The following is a 21,514-nucleotide window of genomic DNA, read 5'->3' on the forward strand; positions in this document are numbered from 1 at the left end:
ATAGCAATGAAATGCTTCCTAGTTTTCTAAGTCTCTTTTATGAAATACATTTAAACATTGCAGAGGGGCAGGTTTGGAAGGATGTTTCTGGGTGGGGATGGGGTGTTCATTGCCAAAAGCCAATTTCTCACAAAAGTGAATGGAGCACTTCGAGAACATCCACCATCATCCCACAAATCACTTGCTAATGACCACTTAGAGCAGTGGAAGAATCCCAGGAAACACTGCATCAGCACTGTATTCTCAATCTACTGATGGAAAAAAAATGATCAAGCCTGATAATATAGCTAAAACACACATGGTGCTGTAGGTATGAAATGGGTGTCTGTGTTTCTAATGTGAAAGGTAAAACCCTGGTTCAAGTACATCTTGGACCACTGCAGGCTTTCCTATATGTATCTCAAATACTGGTCAGTTTTTTGAGTCGGTGCAGTGAAGTACTTCTCATTGGTATACACTCAAGTCATGTGAATAAAATCAAATGTCAGTGGTCTTTTCCTCACAGCAATCAGAAATGTTGTCCTTCACATGTTTATCTGTTGGTTCGAATTTAAGACTGACCACAAATATACGGCCTCAATTGATCCTATTTATGTTATCATGTGACATTCATCAGTCTAAAATGTGCCTCCTAATACATGTAGGGTGTCGAGTATTTCAATTCAGATTCTACAAGAATAGGTCTGTTGAAGATATCCATTATATGCCATTGAGTTCACACTCCCATCAAGACTGTTGTTTACTGCGGATGATTCCAAATGAGCATTCATGATAAGAGTTGTACGGCTCCAGAGAATGGGTTTCTAGGATGTCCAAAATTGGTAATTGGAATTTTTTTTTATTCATTCCCATGACTTTCCAAGAGAATGTCATAAGTGGAGTGGGGAAGCCATGGGGAACGAGGAGAAGGCAATCGGTGGGACGATAGATGGAAATTCAGTGTCACATCAAACACAGACTAACTTCAGGGAGTTCTTCTCGTCGAATGAAATCGGAAGCCCAAAGGCAGAACCTCTGGGTGTTTACACTCACGCTGAAATGAAAACACATTCCCCAGAAGATCAAGCAGTTCACTTCACAATATAAAAGCTGCAGCCCTCTGAAAACGCTAAAAATAAGTCAGTTAGACAACCAAGTCTGAAAAGCCATTAAAAGTGTTGTTATAGAGCCCAAATGGTTTAGTCTTGTATTGAGAGACTGTTGTGGAGGAGATTTCACCGATGAGGGAATAGATGGATCACGAGGAGGTGCGTTGGGTGGGCAGCTTTCGCTCACTTCATGGAAACATACGTACATAATGGGAGAATGAGATGCACCTTTGCTGCTGGGGACATCTCTATCACCAGCGCATATGGTGTGTTGTAATAGCAAGAGCAGTTAGTCAGGAGTCTGCTGGTATCTATGGTTGAGCAATGGGGTTTGCTGGTATCTATGGTTGAGCAATGGGCTTTGCTGGTATCTATGGTTGAGCAATGGGGTTTGCTGGTATCTATGGTTGAGCAATGGGGTTTGCTGTCTTAAAGGAGTAGAAGGAGGGGATCATCTTAAAATGTTAGAATTCTCTTGGTTAGAGCAGGGGGTTAAAGGGAGCAGATCTGACCAGGGTTTTTTGTTGTTTTTGTTTTGGCTGCTTGCGCTGTCAAGGGAGATTTGATTGGCTGGTGAAGAGTTTAATCTCAGGCCGTGCACCTGCAGAGCACCATCAATCAGAGGAAGCCTCAGAATTTAATAACCCTGGCAACTGTCAAACCTGTCAATCACGCCCACATTAGAAGTCAGAGGTTCACACACAATAACTGACACATAATGGATGGCATCCCCTCTCTGCAGACAAAAGGTGCTATCTGACAGATGATAGCTTCATTCCTCTCTATCTAAGCTGTACTGATAGAGCACCGCATAATTCAAAGTTTATGTAAAAGGATAAACCCAAGAATTAATTTGATAACCAGAATATTTATCCATTTTAGCATCTTCTGCTAAAACAGTAGGCAGGTAACCAACGTGTTAAACAACATAGTTTATTCAATTTTTCCCACATATTTATTTTCACCATATAATTTTTTGACATTGCATAAATAAATATATTTTCATGACTTATAGCTGTTCTTCACCTACCAAAAGCAAAAATATATACTCAAAGAAAAAAAAGAAATGGCAGGTTGGAAAGTATTTTGCCTGTGCATATACTATTTTGTATATATATTTTTTATCACACAAAAATATACATTGCCATTACATCAAATTACCATAGGTACTTTGCCAGAAGATTTGCAGGATGTTTTTTATCTGACATTACAGTTTCTGAATGGATTTACGTTGACATATAACACAAAAAAGTTTCTTTTTGATTAGTTCTATGCTGAACAGGAGGGTGTACATTCACATTCAAGTCTAAACAGTTTGCCTCATACATTTACTGACACATACAATCAGGCTAGGTCCCAAACAGAACACAATTAAGGCAATTCATCTTATGTACTAAGGTCAGACCTCACCAACTACACATTGACAACACTGATGTCAGAATACAGAGACACATAAATCCACAACATCAAACCCACAAAATGGCACTTCGGGGGAAATTTCCGTAGACCATCTTTATTTCAGTACTAAATAAATGTGTCATGTTTTGAACTGATTTTCTGTGATGCTTCTTTTGATGGTATGGCCCATTGTTGATAGTCAACCATCAGTATCTTATAAACATTCAGCTTACGTTCAGAATATCCTTGTCAACTACGCATTTGAACTGCCTGTCAACTAACTAAAACCAGCCATGACAATAACTAACCCTGGCCCTAACCCCAAATCAAACCTCATGGTCAACAGTGTGTGTTGACAGAGAGTTTGTTGATTGTTGTTGGTGGGCCATCCAAATAAAGTGAGGACCCTGTTTTGTGCCTTCCATGGATAAGACTAGCAATATCATTACTGGAAGCAGTGGAATACTCATACACCCCCATGCCCCCGTCCTGAATAGAATCAGCGTGCGTATGGATTGTGATCTGTACTGAGGCTGATCATATTACAGCAACAAAGCAAAGGCCTTGAAAGTAAAAGGTCTGTGTACCAAATACAGCCATCAGCAAATATAACCCCATTTACACCCATATATATGAATGTCTCCATTAGTAAAAGGGATTCAATTTGGCACAAGAGAAGATCATTTAGTCATTGGCATTTTTGTGTCTGAAAACACTGACTTGGTATTTAATACCAGCTATTACTCCGAAAATACAACAGCATACAGTATGTTGATTGCTTGCCAAAAATGTAACATGATATTTTCAAATTAAATATAATTCTACTTCTATTAACTGATACTCTTCAAGAGTAAAGGAATTCATAAAATTGAAAATACGAATTATTTACAGAGTATACAATATAATCCCTATCAAAATATTATTGCTCCATCTATTAGGACAACACTAAACCAAATGAAACAAACATAAATAAATAATTGTACATACCCGAAAGTGGATCTCACATGAAAGCGGATGAATTCCCAACTTGTTAATCATTGTTCCTTCATATATCTTCTTGTGGCAAGAGTCTCCTTATGTGTTATCTCACTTATTAAAAAAAATGGATACAGCAACAACAACAAAAAATGGCACAACATCTATGCACAAAAATATAAAGGCAACACAGGACAACAACTAAAGGAATATTTTAGTCATGTTCTTTGCCTAAAAAGTCATGTTCATCGCCTAAAAAGTCGGGGCTGGAGTCTCCATCATCACTGAGAGCCTCTTTGTTGGTGAATGTTCCTGCCAACGTCGTGCTGAGACGGGCCTTGACTGGTGCCATATCTGACAAGTTGATGTTGTCATTGCCCACCAGAGTAGTTTTATCCATGATCTCTGCACTGTGCTTGGAAAGGACACCATCCAGGAAGTCATACTTTGGTGACAGCTTCCCACTTTCAAAGAGATACTTGGCGAGATATGAGAAAGCCACGTTACCCAAGAAGGAAGCGAGCATTGACACTGTCTTGAAGGGAAATTTTTGAACGGTGAAATGTTCAACCTCCTTGGTAAGCTGATGGACCTTCTCCGCTGTGTAGCAGCCTGGATAACAGATGAAGGGGGGAAGATGGAGGTACGGCTCTCCACCTCCAATGCGCAGCACAAGCCCAAAGACGTAACCGGCCACAGAGCCGTATGTGTTAGTGCCTTTGACAAAGAGCACACTGATCAGTTGAGGGAAGATGATCACGTAGACCAAGTCCGAACTCAGGTACCACAGGCCGTAGACTGTGCCTGTGAGCAGGGCCATTGCTGTTGCCAAAGCTCCAAAGACGAAGATAGTGATCCTCATCACCCAGATGATCTCGCGGTCGGAGGCCTGCAGTTTGACAATGAAAGGAAGCCAAAGAGAATAGGGAACAGTGAGACTGAGAAAGAAACCCTTTTGGAGAAGTTATCAGTTATCTTCAATATCAAAAGCAATATCAATAACCTCATTTACAAATCTTTTGACAAACAGGCTCACATCCCATGCATCATAAGGACTTGTACTGTACTACCCTCCCTCCACCATTCTAGATCTGTAACTAATCTGTGTTGGTCTAGATCTGTAACCTTGAAGTAACAGCAGCACATCTTTACTTTACTTAATTAACCATTCATGAGACCAGGTAACAGTCAAAAATATGAATTTTATTTGTGTTTATCTCACATAGTGGCAGGTTTAGTTTTGGCATAATGGCTGCCATTGTAAGCCAAACAAATTAATTAATAGAGATAAAACACAAATAAAGAAGACTGAATGAGTATATTTCAAACACAAGACTGACAAGACAAAACAAATGAATGGATATCAAACACAAATGAAGAAGACTGACAAGACAAAACAAATGAATGGATATCAAACACAAATAAAGAAGACTGACAAGACAAAACAAATGAATGGATATCAAACACAAATGAAGAAGACTGACAAGACAAAACAAATGAATGAATAGAGATCAAATAAAAGAAACTGACAAGACCCCTCAATGCTCCAAACCAATCTAGACAGGTGGTGCTATGGATGGAGGTGAGTGTCATAAGCGGTCGCTGACCTGAGCTAACTGAGAGCATGAGCCATTATAAACTGTCCTTAAATAATAGTGACGCTAGTATTTACATGTTTGTCACTTAGTGGGTTCCTAAGAAAGTGGGGGAGTTGAGCAAAATAAGCTAACACATAAGCGTTGTTATGTAAGTTAGAGATCTGCAAAGACTCTTACCGACTGACGGAAAGCAAGCTTGTAGATGTTTCGAGCAAACATGGAACTGGCCGAAAGAATGGAAGAGTCAGCCGATGACATCACAGCTGCCGACACTGCCCCCAGGCCGAAGAAAGAGATGTAGGAAGGGCAGAGATACTGGAGCACGATAGGGAGGATCATGTCCGACTGCTCGTTCTCCATGGGTGGGATAGGGCCATACGAGGTCTGGTTCCAATCTGTGGAGAAATAGTATGAGGAGGAGCTTGCTAATCTGGCCTCGTGTATTATTACAGAGAAATCTGTCCATCCTGTACAATACATGAATATATCAACGACAAAATATTTCTTTTCATTTTGCTCTTGAAGAAATGAGACAGATTGTTTAGTAGGAGACACATGCACTCGAGCTCCATCAGACCATGATACCAGATTGAACATTCTTCCACTCATCCGTGAAGTCTTCTGTCAGCAGCATGCCTTGTTTTTACTCTCAAACATCATCATAAACTGTCACTGATTAACGGTGTCTTCAACGCTATAGCTTGTGATCAACAGAATTAATTAACCCCCCCTCAGATGCAATATTCACAAAATCCTCAGTGAAATGAGTATTCTTCAATAATGGATGACAGGAGCCATCTGTTGTCGTGTACGAGCCTGAGTCATATCTGTTTCCTTAAGATCTCTAAGTCAGTTCAAATCCACCCAAGCAACTGGAGGGACAGCCCCAGGGCTTACTGTTGTTTTGAAAACATGCTTTAAAACAAACTTTTCTCTGTGGAAATCATCATCAAGTCAGTAAATAAACATCACAACATTTCAATGCTTTGATCTGAGGAATCTCTGTTAATTTAGACATTAGAGAGTATAGCTCATTCTTGACAACAGACTCAGTTACAATGGCAAAGTGTGCTTCAGTGCCCTACAGTGAGAGTGATCAAACATCGGGATGGGCATTCGGGATTTGGGAGGGGCACCAATAACATATGTAATATCCAGGAATATGCCTCTCCACCTTACACTACCAACAGAGTCATTGACATGTTTAATGTTTATGCTTGAAGTGTAGCTCCTGATTCCTGAAACTCCTCTGCTTGAGCATGGCTCCTCTGTCTAATGTGTGTAGGGTAGATGAGTGTGTTTACCTGAGACCCCTATGGATCTTCTGTCTAATGTGTGTAGGGTAGGTGAGTGTGTTTACCTGTGGAGGTCCCTATCACTCTTCTGTCTAATGTGTGTCGGGTATGTGAGTGTGTTTACCTGTGGAGGCCCCTATGGATCTTCTGTCTAATGTGTGTCGGGTATGTGAGTGTGTTTACCTGTGGAGGCCCCTATGGCTCTTCTGTCTAATGTGTGTATTTGAGTGTGTTTACCTGTGGAGGTCCCTATCACTCTTCTGTCTAATGTGTGTAGGGTAGGTGAGTGTGTTTACCTGTGGAGACCCCTATGGATCTTCTGTCTAATGTGTGTAGATGAGTGTGTTTACCTGTGGAGGCCCCTATGGATCTTCTGTCTAATGTGTGTAGGGTAGAGTGAGTTTACCTGTGGAGACCCCTATGGATCTTCTGTCTAATATGTGTAGGGTAGGTGAGTGAGTTTACCTGAGACCCCTATGGATCTTCTGTCTAATGTGTGTAGGGTAGGTGAGTGTGTTTACCTGTGGAGGCTCCTATTGCTCCTATGAGGACTGAGGGGATCGCCATAACGATACAGCCGAAGGCGGCCAGGAAGGAAAGGACTTGGGCATAGGTAGCTGAAGAGGCAGAAAGAACCCGCTGGAAATACACCTGCCAGGGAATCCCCCCCAACATCTAGAAACAAGAATGCCATTGTAAGCACAGATGCAGAAAAATAAAACATACACACAGAGTATTTATGAAGGTTAATGTGGTACATCAAATATGTATAGTGAACTTTACGAACAAAATGATTTATTTCATTCGTATGATAACGGATGAATATATCTGTTTTTTACCAGAAGGCAGAAGTTGTCCATCCACATCCAGCCATCAGAGGAGTTAATGTGGCCAAGCCATGGTGTTTGGTGAATCTCCTTAACCGCGGTGACACTAATGCTTGACACCGCAGGGTGTGAGAGGGCAAAAGGCACGCTGATCCACTGGAAAGAGCCCACAGAAACATGTGACACAAATCTGAAACTCTGAGACGAACTCTGACTAAACTACACGTCATGTTACTGTATGAGTCCAATGAACTTGTCATGTTTCTGTACGTGTCCAATGAACTCTGACTATACTACATGTTTCTGTACGTGTCCAATGAACTCTGACTGTACTACACGTCATGTTTCTGTACGTGTCCAATGAACTCTGACTACATGTCATGTTTCTGTACGTGTCCAATGAACTCTAACTAAACTACACGTCATGTTTCTGTACGTGTCCAATGAACTCTAACTAAACTACACGTCATGTTTCTGTACGTGTCCAATGAACTCTGACTGTACTACACGTCATGTTTCTGTATGTGTCCAATGAACTCTGACTACATGTCATGTTTCTGTACGTGTCCAATGAACTCTAACTAAACTACATGTCATGTTTCTGTACGTGTCCAATGAACTCTGACTGTACTACACGTCATGTTTCTGTACGTGTCCAATGAACTCTAACTAAACTACACGTCATGTTTCTGTACGTGTCCAATGAACTCTGACTGTACTACACGTCATGTTTCTGTACGTGTCCAATGAACTCTAACTAAACTACACGTCATGTTTCTGTACGTGTCCAATGAACTCTGACTGTACTACACGTCATGTTTCTGTACGTGTCCAATGAACTCTAACTAAACTACACGTCATGTTTCTGTACGTGTCCAATGAACTCTGACTGTACTACACGTCATGTTTCTGTATGTGTCCAATGAACTCTGACTATACTACACGTCATGTTTCTGTACGTGTCCAATGAACTCTGACTGTACTACACGTCATGTTTCTGTACGTGTCCAATGAACTCTGACTACATGTCATGTTTCTGTACGTGTCCAATGAACTCTGACTATACTACACGTCATGTTTCTGTACGTGTCCAATGAACTCTGACTGTACTACACGTCATGTTTCTGTATGTGTCCAATGAACTCTGACTAGATGTCATGTTTCTGTATGTGTCCAATGAACTCTGACTTTACTACATGTCATGTTTCTGTATGTGTCCAATGAACTCTGACTAAACCACATGTCATGTTTCTGTACGTGTCCAATGAACTCTGACTGTACTACACGTCATGTTTCTGTACGTGTCCAATGAACTCTGACTACATGTCATGTTTCTGTACGTGTCCAATGAACTCTGACTATACTACACGTCATGTTTCTGTACGTGTCCAATGAACTCTGACTGTACTACACGTCATGTTTCTGTATGTGTCCAATGAACTCTGACTAGATGTCATGTTTCTGTACGTGTCCAATGAACTCTGACTTTACTACATGTCATGTTTCTGTATGTGTCCAATGAACTCTGACTAAACCACATGTCATGTTTCTGTATGTGTCCAATGAACTCTGACTGTACTACACGTCATGTTTCTGTATGTGTCCAATGAACTCTGACTAGATGTCATGTTTCTGTATGTGTCCAATGAACTCTGACTTTACTACATGTCATGTTTCTGTATGTGTCCAATGAACTCTGACTGTACTACACGTCATGTTTCTGTATGTGTCCAATGAACTCTGACTAGATGTCATGTTTCTGTATGTGTCCAATGAACTCTGACTTTACTACATGTCATGTTTCTGTATGTGTCCAATGAACTCTGACTAAACCACATGTCATGTTTCTGTATGTGTCCAATGAACTTGTCATGTTTCTGTACGTGTCCAATGAACTCTGACTAAACCACATGTCATGTTTCTGTATGTGTCCAATGAACTCTGACTATAATACATGTCATTTACATTAAGTAATTTAGCAGACGCTTTTATCCAAAGCGACTTACATATGTGCGACTTACAATGTATACACATTTTACATTTACACTGATGGCACACTGCACATCAGGAGCAATTAGGGGTTCAGTGTCTTGCTCAAGGACACTTCGACAGGGAATCGAACTAGCAACCTTCTGATTACTAAACGACTTCTTCACCTCCTGACCACTGTCATGTTTCTGTATGTGTCCAATGAACTCTGACTAAACCACATGTCATGTTTCTGTATGTGTCCAATGAGAGTTAGCTGGTCACTTTGTCAGACCCAGGCTCTAACATGTTTGACTAAGCTATATCAGGATGCTGTTTTAACTCTATGATCTATGATCTAGGTTTGACTTTTGACGATATAAAACACTTCCCCGTCAAAGCTTCAACAGTGAAAATATCAACACTACGTTCATATTTTCTAATGATATGTTCTATACAAATCCAATGCCCTAAACCTATTTGGAACATATTTTCTAATCAAATAATATGATAGACCTTCTATTAACATTCAAATGATTCAGTTGCAAGCTACACTAATCATTCTAGGAATGCACACTCACCAAGCCAATAAATATACAGAAGAGTTGAACAACATCTGTGTACGCCACAGAATAAAGTCCTCCGACCAAAGTGTAGAAGATTGCAATGAGTGCTGAGATCACGACAGACATATTGATGTTGATATCTACGATCACACTCAATGTGGCTCCTGAAGCAAGAGAAAAGTCATATTTATTGTTAAAGGAAAACAAATATCTATCTATGTATATATCCATATACCATCTATAAAATGCCCTGCATATGTGTACAAAACATATAACTGGTTAAATACAAGACACGATTTAAGCACTTATGTTTAATTTGCTTTAGGTACTCACTTAACCTCTACATGGAAATGGGTGCACAATCACAGTCACCACAGAAGTATGGGAAACAACACAAATAATTCAATCTGTAATTATTTAATAAGAAAAGACTTCCTGTGGGCCAAATCCGAGAACTACTAGGACAATTGAATTGAATTGAATCGTCAAGAGAAGGGATCACTGTAACATACCCAGAGCTGACAGAATGGCGGCTGACCAGAATATTTCCCCCATGAGAGCTGGGATAAAAAGCAGCCCACCCATTCTTTTCCCATAGATCTGCTGAAAGGGATCCAGCATAGTCACATATCCTCTGGAGCGCATGGGTTTGGCAAAGAACAGGCCACCTATGGCAAGATTAACAGCATACCATACAGTATATTGATATATACGGACCAAACATATACTGATATATAGCACGACCAGCATGGAGCACACCTACTAAATGAGTTGAACTAAGTCATACGTTTCCTTTGACATCGAAGAGACAGAAAATGTGTAAGTTAGAATATTTCTGATGGCACCATGTTTTCCCTTACAAGTTGCTATCATTTGTAAATGCTCTTATTCAGTAAGAAAGGGTCAAAATGGCACCCACTGACATCTCTCAACTGCTCAAAATATTCTGTGTGGCATCATCTAATCTTACTGCAAGAATTGTAACTGTGTATCATACCTATAACCAGGCTAAGTGCATATCCAAAGGGTGCCTGTGCCCATGCCAGACCATATCCAGGCAAATACACATATTCAGCAGTGCCATTGATATAGCCTCCTCCGACCCAGGTTGCTGGAAAACAAACAAGCCAGAAAGGTTTTGTTCAGCTGATAAACCTTCACTTTAAACCTTTAAAACTTTATCTGATGGTGCATTTTTGTTCATAATGGTCTGTCTCTAAATGTAATCATTCCATTCCATGCTAAGAACATGGAATCCCACAAAGATGCATGGAACATCCAAATGCTACCAACAAACGTTTAGCAAATGTCATATCAGCTATATGTGTTCAACTGGCATAAATCTACTTCTAAACCTGAATGCTTGTGATTGATTTATTTTGATTACTTTCAACATTATGAATACATATAATGTATAGCTTATATAGGCTTTAAAGAACATGAAATATGTCTCATGGAAGTCATTTTCCCCAATTTTTCTTCTTTCATACAGAATTAAACAAAAGAAACTGATTCTTGCAATTGCAACTAATAATTATAATGTATGTCTCTCTTTCATTTATTTTTTTGCGCTTCTATGGAATGACCTGTAACAGATTACTCCACGATCGGCTAAAAGACATAAAAGTTCGATATTTCGCACTTTTTTGCACAAAATTGCCCCTTTTGTTTCCATGTAGGCTAGTGTAATTTTTTAATTTTGTGCGCATTCCAAGTTCCAAGTGTCGAAGAGACGGACGCACAGCGCAACCTCTCCACTTACCAGTCATGGTGAATCCACCAACAAATAATCCAATGTCCCTTCCACCGACCATGATAGTCTCGCTTTGGTCTGCACCTTGCCCGGCATTTTTGTTTTTCCACGCTGCCCATATCCCCACGACCAGGATCAGCATATAGAAGATAACAATTGCCACCAGTCCTTCTGCGTGGATGGCCATCCTCTATGGCTGGATCAGACTCTGCCCGAAGACCTGATGTTCATTGAGACCTGACGAAACAGTGGAACAAGAGTGGGAGAAGGCAATGGAACTGACCAAAGAAATGTTATCGACCAGTTTCAAGATGGAATTTTGAAACCTAGATGATATGAAACACTTAATTTGTGCTTGTTTGTCTGTGTGTTTTTGCTGTGTGTTCCCGTTACCCGGCTACCAACCAACTGAAGCTAATTAGATCATATTTTCCCTATATTTAAGAATGTGATAAAATGAGCAGGCTTGACAATTCCTGTTCTGTGTCCTATTCAGAAACTGCCCATTCAGGCAAGCCTGGTTACCTGGTATATTTCACTTAGTTTCAATAAAAGTTCTCTGAGATAGGAATAGTGAAGTTCTAGTGCACTGTTTCACTATTTTATATGAATAATTAAGTGACCTAGAATAAAATACAAAAATCAGTAGCCTATGGACTTGGCACAAAAACCCAAGTTAAATAAAGCGCGCTTCATATTTGTTTTTTCTTCTTAAGTACCTTCACCGATGACCTCTCAAACACCATAATTGTAGCCTATATTTTACAGACACCGAACATTTTGCCTATCACGCTCTATTCAAAGTTTGCTCGGCGAATCTCTTCCAAAAGTCACTTTTCAATCCCGCAAAATATCCTACCTTTGTAGAAGATTGTATTGACGAACGTCCTCAAATTATTTTGAAAACAGAAGTCTGTTTAGATTCCTTTCGAGAGAAATCTACGGTAAACGTAATCCAAAGACAATTCAGGGGAAGCGTACGTATTTCCTAACAGTGTCTTTAATAGAGTTGTTTTCGTCAGAGGTCTGAGGAAGATGAACGTCAGAGAGATGGAAATGGAGATCGCTTTGTGAATAAGGCTGTCAGTTAGTCCAAACGAGGACCACATTTTTTAGGGTCTTCTAGGGATGGTTAGGCTATATATAGTGGGCTAATTGAAAATTACACCGAGCACATTATGGAAAACTATTGTGTTGCTTCCTGCTATACCCACTATGCTTAAATGCATGAATACCTTCTGTTTCTTTCTTTAGTGATTGCTGTTAGTTTCCTCCAAATGTAGCCAACTCAAAACGATTATATTAGACACTTACAATGTGCATGCTTTCATGATAGGCTCGGGTAACCCTGTCAACCCTATGGTCATCCACCACTGAGAATGGGGTGACCGAAATGGTTGCTTTAATGATTTTAATTACTGTTGTCAGCAGATACGGTGGGACAGGTCATTTCAAGGCAAATCATATTCCCAGAAAGATATCTAGGCACGCACAGGGCCTCTCTCGAAATGCGTCCACTATCCGTGGTGCTGAAGTTCTGAAACACTAAAAACTGTCAGCAGTGTAGATTGTGAGACTTCATCTCCAAGGCCTCCACTCACACAAATTGCCTGCCTTATTAAATCCGTCCTCATATTTTTTCTATCCGTCTTTCCACACTGAGAACACGCACGTGTCATGAAAGGTCGATTTATACATGACAAGGTAGGCCTACGAGTAAATGTACCTTCAATTTAATGGCTAGCGAGAAAGCGAGAAAAGGCCCAATTACGGTGTGCAAATAAACAAACCACTTCTAATTGGCTGTTAAAGTTACACGCAGACATAAAAAAGTGAAAATACGTAACCATAGGAAGACGTTACAACATTTAGACATTCAAACTAATTGGCTGAGCGTAATGTTGTAAATATTAACATGAATTCATTTCAGGGTGCTTTGACCAATACCAATAACACATTTCTGTGTGGAACAACCTTGACTGAACATCACCGACTCCTACTTCACTACTTCCTTAAACTTCCAAAACAAATAAAACACATCATCACACAACGAGCGAACTAACCCAAGTCAGCCAAACTAAGAAGTACAACGCCACCTCGAGAACATATGTCCTTCCATTACCTCTGCTTAACACGCGGTATGAAGCAGAATGGAAAATGAAGTAATATTGCCCCCTGGTGGACAGGGCGCGTATCAATTAAAATGTATTTACTGTAACAAACCAAACTAGTGTTGAGAATGTATGTTATAACCTTCTTTCTGTAGTATTTCTGTGCTGTTAAACAGGAGACTTCCTTAGATTAGTTACTGCATGTATGTGATAGACATACAAAACACTCATACCATCTTAATGAATCAGAGACTAAAAGGCAGGACTTTACATTTAATGTGATCGTACTTAAAGGTTAGAAATGTGGGGATTCAGTGGGTCTCAAAGGCAGAACAGATGATCTCAGCATCTTTGAGTTATAAAAAAAGGATAACATATCCAACTTTGTGTTCTTTAAGTGTCACATTTTGTGCCTTAAAATCATTTAAGAGATGTACTTTGAGATTTAGGTACATGGGAGAGTATACTCATGCACGCTCCTGTTATTGATGCTAAGTGAAAATACAGTATACACATTTATGAGTTTTCTGAAACCAAACTATAAAATTAGTTTCTATTGGGATGTTCCCCAAAATAAGCAAAAGCTTGCAACATAAGAAGTAAGTAAGAAAAGTAGGGAGATAAAATTGAAAAAAGCGTCACTCCATACAAATCTGAAAGCAGAAAAACAGTTCTGAGGTCAGAAATGAAAGCACTGATTTTGACAAAAGAAAATCACACTGTTGAAACCAAAGTAACTAGCAAACACTGAAAGAAAATCACACTGTTGAAAACCAAAGTAACTAGCAAACACTGAAAGAAAATCACACTGTTAAAAACCAAAGTAACTAGCAAACACTGAAAGCGCATGTTTGTATGTGTCCAACTTGTTGCAACATCAAAGCAAAGACATAAGGTTTTGTAGACTGATCTTTTTAAAGTACTGTCAGAATTTCAGGAATAGATGTAAGTGTTGCTTTTGACAGATCAGCAGTAAAACTTACACCAGACTTTCAATACTCTCTACAAAGATATGCATGTGACTTCCATTCACCTAAACGTAGCTCTCTTTGTCTAGAATCTATCAGCAGTCAAAAAAGAACATCTTAAAGTTCACTAAAGAAATCTGCAAACCATGTCTTTTATCCACATAATTTAAGTTTGTGAGATTTTTGAGATGTTACACACTTAAATCCCAGAACGAAAAAAAAACACACATTTCAAGTACTTTGAAGTTAGGAGCTGAAAATATTCTGAAAACCTCATACTTCTCATAATATGCCATTGTTTGCCTCAATACAATCATTACTCAAACATAGTCACTGAGTCTGTAGCCACTACTGGAAGCAGAAGTGGGGGAGGGGGTGTGATTGCTCTTGGAGACAGCATGGGGCTGGTAAGTTGGGGCTGTCTGGGGCAGAGCATTGAGTGCTGTGGCATGGCTGGGCAGGCGGGAGTCACCACAGGTTGAGCATAGTATCACTCCACCAATCACACTGAGGATGCCTGACACGTACCCAATGTAGACAGACCATCCTATCTCATACTTCATATCAACGAGTAACAGGGAGCTGAAGAAGTCTTGGATGGCGTCATGCGTGGTCCAGGACACCGTCACGAGGCAGCAGAGTCCCGCGAACAGGAAGCCCACTCCACCACACCTGGCCAGGGAGTTTTTGTTGGTGCCTCCCTGGGCGCAGCGAGTGCACTTCATGCCCATGGTGGACAGTGCTATGGCCAGGACAGAGGTGACGCAGGAGAGGACCATGAGTGCGCGCGCAGCCTGGAGGGTCCGGGGCAGGGCTAGCAGCGAGCGGTGTCCCTCACACTGATAAATGCCTGTGCTGTGCCAAACACAGTCCATCCACAGGCCCTTCATGTAAGATGTGGCAGTGATGATATTGGAGCCCACGTAAGCCGTGCGACGCCACTGGGGCACCAGCGTGGCCACCACGGTGCCCAACAGCCCCAGCAGGCCCAGGAAGAACCCCAGCAGCTGCAGCCCCATGCTGGCCATGGCTTCAAAACAAGTCCTCTCCTCTTTTCACAAATGATGTAGAGCTGTGAATCCCTCCTTAATTGGGTGTAAACAGGTCCTTTGTTTTGAATCGGATTCCCTGTGGTTTAACACGCGCTCATGAAGTCAGTCACAGTCTTGAAGCCTTCTTCAACTCTCCGGAGGCTCCAGAGTTTTTCCAGCAGCCGACTGCCTGCGTGACTAATACGAGAGGCGATAAGCTTCACCTGTTTCATGTGCTCCTATGGGTGCAAACAGGAGAGCTGTAGGGGTGAAGACAAAAATTAAACATTCACAGAGGTCTGTTAAAACAACAAAACATTCATTTCCAAAAAATGCTCCCCTCCCCAACACTAAGTAATGAATCCTATTGCATTTACATGAGGTGTTGTTTTTTATGGTTTAATATAATTGTATCGTAATAATTGTATATCATACATATCTTTAATAGCATATTTTATCAATCAAAAATACAGATTTCAGAACATTAAAGTATATGTTTGGAAAACCAAGACTCAGTCTTTCCCTGAAACTGCCTGCGGCGAGGTGAGTTAAACATTAGAAAAACTGCCGTTCATACTTTTCCTCTGGTCTTGAGGTCATCTCAACTCATTTAATCAAGATATGGAAAATTGAAGGGCAGATTTCTCATAAATGACAAAATTCCTTCAAAGTTAAAGTGCTTCATTAAAGCAAATGGAGAAAACAAGTGTCTTGTATAATGTGGCCGTAGCAGGCGTTATGTCAACATGCAGGCTTCAGGCTTCAGGCTCTCACAGCTCCGTGCCTCATTAATGTGTCAAACATCAGGCTCTCATAAAGAAGTAGCACTGAGACCGTGGTGGTGGCACACTTGGCTGTTCTGACACCCAGAGCCACGGGGCCCCACTGTGTGGATGAAAAACACTGGCCATGATGGACACGACGCCTGTAGGGCACACACCCCAGTCTAGGCTCCCTATACTGATGTTGAAAATAGAAACGGGCTGGTGCTGAATCACACAGAACCATTTGATGATGATCAACATTGGGACTGAGTTATCGTAATCATATCGTATCGTTATTAATCCATCCTGTGAAAATGTGTGTGCAGGCATGATTTGTAAAACTAGTCATCTCAAAATAACAGGACATGGCAACTAAAGATAAAAGCAAACACATTTCAAAATCACCCCATGCATTCAACCCAGATGTCATTCGTTTGTTATCCTTTCACTGTTACATTATTGGTGAAACATATTTGAGAGGCAAAGGATGAGACTATAATACACTCTCATGATAAACATTTCAGACTCACTTGTCTTGTCAGACAGACTGTCTTGTCATCAATGATTTGTATGGTCACAGAACTGACAAATATTCAAATGTAATACTAAGTACTGCATACTTGATAAAAGCCTGGTTTTGGAAGTATAAAAGGATAAAAGAAGGATAAAAAATCTGCTGTTTTTTCACTCTCCCTCCCCCTATTTCAGAACTTCTGCTCTGGACTCTGTGCCCTGTATATTCATTTATCAAAGCTCGTCTCGATTGACATCCATATGAACCACATGTCATAGAACTATCCCTACCAACACTATAATATAACTATCAACTCTATAATCAAAGCTACAGTGACCAAAATGCATCATACCTGTGTAAGACATGTCAATGGTGGGCTATCCTCAGGCTCAGTGTTGTGTTGGTAGTCTCTGGTCCTGAGACAGTGTGTGACAGCATTATAAAGCACCAGTAGGAGTTGATGAGCTGGCCAGTGCCAGCACCACAGCATAGTCCCTTCAGTTCCACTTCCTGGCTGAACAGGGCTTATTGTTTTGCCAAGCGAGGAAGTGATCAGATGGCTAACATCATTAGCACATCACTCATGGGCACTTCCTTGGCTGTCAGTGGCAGGGTGTCAGGGGTGCTCTTTATACATAGCTCCAGCCCTAGGCCTCGGCAGACAGCAGTCGGCAGCGCATTGCTGGAAGGATATGGAAATCAAAACAAAATAAATTGTATGTGAGCACATTTGTCTTCAATACTGGTGACTACATTTGGTGAAATTGATCATAACTACCAGGGAGGACGTATAATGTTAAACTGTATATGTTACTGTAGGTTGCATTAGGACAAAAGGGTCTGGTAAATAAATCACAGTTAGAGGGGATTTTTATTTAAATCTGTATGACTGAAAAAAATAACAAACATAGACATTTTTTTAAATAGAAAACCATTACTTACATCTCAAGCCTGAACAATCTTTAAGACAACAGCCCTCTTTTATAACAACCTTTGATAACAACTTCACAGATAGAGAGCAGCAGGGGGCACTGGTATCTCCATAGATAGAAAGGCAGGCCTAGTAGTAAGAGTAGTAATGGAATTTCTAGATCAGGGCAGTGAACCGGGCAGCCTAATCCTTAAGGACCCAACTCAATAGAGTCGAGTTGTGATGGGCTTGGTGGGGTGGGGGGTGGTGTTGGGGGTGGTTTGGGGGTAGGTGACTGTGCTCAAACTATGCTCATCTGCCCTTCAAAAGTCCTCTTCTTACCTTTATGTAGCCAACAGTTGCCTCAGTCCATCCAATGGTGTGCCTTTCTAAATGGCAAAGATGTACACCGCTTCATTGGCACACTCTTGGCACTTATAAAGCATCGCAATGGCTCATGGGATTGCTTGAGTCGGACTCAAACCTGCCAAGAACCGCAGCATTACATTCACCAAGACAGAACAGAGTAACCGAAACGCACTCCTGTGCCACTGGCTTATTTGTGTCATGAATACAATTCATTCACAAATAACAGATTTTGTCTACCGACGGAAAATGACATGAATGTCATGACTTGTGTATCAAATGGCACTTTCTCATCACTAATTTGTGTAGCTTCCATGAGCAGTATTATCTGTAGGCTATGCATTTAAATATTGTAATAGTTTCTGGGATTGGTTGATGACTCAAACCTGGCGAGAACCGAGAACAAGTGAGAAACCTACTGTAACCGCCTCACAATGTAGGCCACTCACTCAACAGCACTCAGTCTCCACTTTCTCCTCATTATTAAATAACAGTTACTATTATACACGATTATACACTTCAACTGATGGGGCATGCTTCTATGTTAAAGTAAACTGCTTCTTTTCACCACAGACAGGCTCATTATGTTATCATAAGAGTCTGATAAACATGGAAAGGATCCCTACAGAGATATACCTGTCTGTTTACGTCAATAACTATAAAGAAACTGTGGAGAATTATAGTCATTTCTATAGTCATTAATTTACCTTTCCTTTCTTCTGATCCAGTCTACTAATGACTGTACCTCAGACTGTAGACTAGGATTACACTGTATGGCCATTTTGCCTTTACAGTATTCTAAATCAATACTGGAACGATTATGATTGTTTTTGACCCTAGTCAAAATCTGGACCCCAAAGAATTAGGATAAATGAGCTCTCTGTGGTCCGGACGCGAAGCGTTTACAATTGGTACTGCATTCCAAATTCAAAATATTGGAGATCAATGTCTCCCTCCTCCCCTCAACAAGACTTTAACAATGGCAAGCGACAACAAGTCTTACACTAAAGGGAAAGATCAGCTAATGTATACGTTTGAAGTCTTTCTATTGTTTGCAAATATTAATCCAGCTCATATGAGTTTTTTTTATACCTTGTCAGTGTTAGCTAGATGCATGGCTGGCTATGTACGTTAGTAAAAGCTAAGGCTGTTTTACCGAAAACAGGCCCACTGCTCCAAAAATAGGCTTCACTCGTCACGATAATGATAACATATTGCTCAATTTAACAGATAACATACAAGTCATTTCACATCTATTTAGTATTTTAGTATTGGAGTAGTAGCCTACTGTTTGCTTGTTGCAGGCCGATGCAGATCTCGGTGATGAAGTGCCCTCACCAGAGTCAAGTGAAGCCAGTGAGGGCTGGTCAGGTGTCACTGATACGAGAGGCAGAGGGTGGAGACCTGCGCTGATGAGCTGGAGAGAGGAGCAGAGAGTGCAGGTCCTAGTGGTATAAGAGGAAGATGATCTAGAGGAAGAGCAACAGCGAGAAGAGAGAGTGCAGGTCCTGCATACCTGTCACGTTAACATGACTGAGGTCAGTGATTGAAATCCGTGAAAATCTGTGAGCCATCCCCACCATCCACACATAAGACAATACGTGCAAGCATATTGTTACAATTACGAGGCATTCTGGTTCGCCAGATAAGTTGTTCAGTGATGCTGAATATTGAAACTTTGTTGACTATAGTAACCAAAAAACTGCTATACAGAAATAGTGAGCTGCACAGTGCGAAAATGTGCAAACTCGGCATCCATCTGAGAATCTTTCTGGGCTCTTAGCTATCTCCGTCTTTCAAATGCATCTCCAATTCTTACCCGCATTTTACTACGTCTCTGGTCATGCAGCTTTTTAGAAGGATGTTAAGGCTTTTCTGGTTGGATAGAATCAAACATTATCTCTGTAGGTCCAGTTCATTTGCTTACTTCCATGGTGGTCGCACGCTGTGTTTGCGTTCTTATCTGGCAACCCAGGGAGTCAAAATGGTACTGGAAAAATGGGTGGAATCCAGGGACGTGCGGTCCTATGAGGCAGGTGAGGTGTCATCTTGAAAAGTAAAAAAAAAAAAAAAATTATAAAATAAAATAAATATTGATATTTCTATACTAATCTGTGGTATAGGTGTAATTTCTGCATGATTCCAATCATTTCGAGCATTTTTATAATCAAAATCGCTGAATTCGCTGAATTTGAGCATGTCCTATTCAAATAGACGGGAGAAAACAAGGGACGTGCGGTCAGGTTAGGCACCATGTATTGTCTATGGGAGCTAGTGAGGCAGTGCCTCACCTAGGATTGCGCAATCGCTCCAAACTGGGTTTTGCGCATGCGTGCGCATGCGTAGAACCTTTGAGCTGAGCTCAAAACGCATTGAAAAATCATGTAGGTGAGGCACACAATACCTCTGCCTCAATGAAGGGGGCGTGCGAGAGCGCACCTGTCGGGGTTATGCTGGGAAACGTTGCTCTTCTTCTACACTTCTACTTGACGGCGAAAATGGAAGATTTTATTGCTAAGCTGAAGCAGTTCTCAAAACTGGACTTTCAGTCCAAACGTGAAATGATTAATAATGGGAGACCAATGCCGGAGTTAAAAGGCATGCTTCAAGCGACGGGACAGAAGATAACTCGATCGACTTCTCACATTCAAAGCCAAATTGCTTTGAACATGTTTGGAACCTCAAGAATAAATTTGGTTTTGAATTTACAGCGGCAGCTCCCTTGATTTCCCATTATTTCTATTGGGATTGTTTTATGTCTATGTGAAGCCATTTAACATCACTCAAGTGGTTGTGATCACTTGGAACCCAAGACTGCGTTTTATTGGTGAGCTGATTTTGAGAAATTAAACTTAAATTGTAGGTAAGTTGTGTTTCCTGGTTGCAATGGTTATCCTGTTGCTACGTTAGCTAATTAGCTAGCTAAGGACCCTTAATAACCTTACGAGTTAATCAATTTGCATGAAATGATAGCTGGTTATCTAGCTGATGTTATAGTCTCCTCGATTTAACTCTTAAAATGATAATGGGAAAAGGTAAAAACCCTCAGGGTGCTTGTGCAACTTCGTAAGAAAGAGTTCATATTCAGGAGTTCATATTCATGAGTGCATAATATTTACACATGAGTTCATCACAAGCTAGCAGCTGCCTACTGTATGCAGCTTACCTATGTGTGTGTAAAGAATGCTGATATGAATCAATGTGAAAGCTGCCAATCGAATGGTGATCTTAGATACCTATTAACGCCCCAGCTATTAAAAACATTTATAGATCGAAAAATCTTTAATCAATCAATCTTACATATTTCAGTAGCGGTGGGTGTCTAGATTAGGACTAGTAACTTGTTTGGATTTCAACTGAAACGTGTTTTCAGTTTTTTCCC

At 40.7% G+C, this 21,514-nt stretch overlaps 2 protein-coding genes across 2 annotated transcripts; both read right to left on the minus strand.

Annotated features, from left to right (window-relative positions):
- Window positions 1-3,673: 3,673 nt before the first annotated feature.
- LOC105893382 (high affinity choline transporter 1) lies at window positions 3,674-12,019 on the minus strand. Its single transcript, XM_012819792.2, has 9 exons — window positions 11,862-12,019; window positions 11,478-11,705; window positions 10,713-10,826; window positions 10,228-10,383; window positions 9,731-9,879; window positions 7,194-7,337; window positions 6,876-7,029; window positions 5,237-5,454; window positions 3,674-4,350 (listed from the first exon to the last, which is right to left on the minus strand). The coding sequence occupies exons 2-9, from the start codon at window positions 11,653-11,655 to the stop codon at window positions 3,676-3,678; spliced, it is 1,788 nt and encodes a 595-aa protein (XP_012675246.1). The 5' UTR covers window positions 11,656-11,705; window positions 11,862-12,019; the 3' UTR covers window positions 3,674-3,675.
- A 2,579-nt stretch (window positions 12,020-14,598) lies between these two features.
- Window positions 14,599-15,825, minus strand: LOC105893388 (claudin-14-like). The gene has a single exon (XM_012819801.3). It carries the CDS (start codon window positions 15,573-15,575, stop codon window positions 14,868-14,870), a length of 708 nt encoding a protein of 235 aa, XP_012675255.2. The 5' UTR covers window positions 15,576-15,825; the 3' UTR covers window positions 14,599-14,867.
- Window positions 15,826-21,514: the final 5,689 nt, after the last annotated feature.

Source organism: Clupea harengus, chromosome 2 (assembly GCF_900700415.2).
Source record: "Clupea harengus chromosome 2, Ch_v2.0.2, whole genome shotgun sequence".
NCBI lineage: Eukaryota > Metazoa > Chordata > Actinopteri > Clupeiformes > Clupeidae > Clupea > Clupea harengus.

What these genes read in the sequence shown, in the direction of transcription:
- LOC105893388 (XM_012819801.3), bottom strand. Translation starts at nt 15,575, where the DNA reads ATGGCCAGCATGGGGCTGCAGCTGCTGGGGTTCTTCCTGGGCCTGCTG.
- LOC105893382 (XM_012819792.2), bottom strand. Translation starts at nt 11,655, where the DNA reads ATGGCCATCCACGCAGAAGGACTGGTGGCAATTGTTATCTTCTATATG. An exon ending in TGGACAACTTCTGCCTTCTG is followed by an intron (nt 7,030 to 7,193) that starts GTAAAAAACAGA and finishes TCTTGTTTCTAG; the next exon opens with ATGTTGGGGGGGATTCCCTG. An exon ending in AGCTTGCTTTCCGTCAGTCG is followed by an intron (nt 4,351 to 5,236) that starts GTAAGAGTCTTT and finishes GTCAAACTGCAG; the next exon opens with GCCTCCGACCGCGAGATCAT.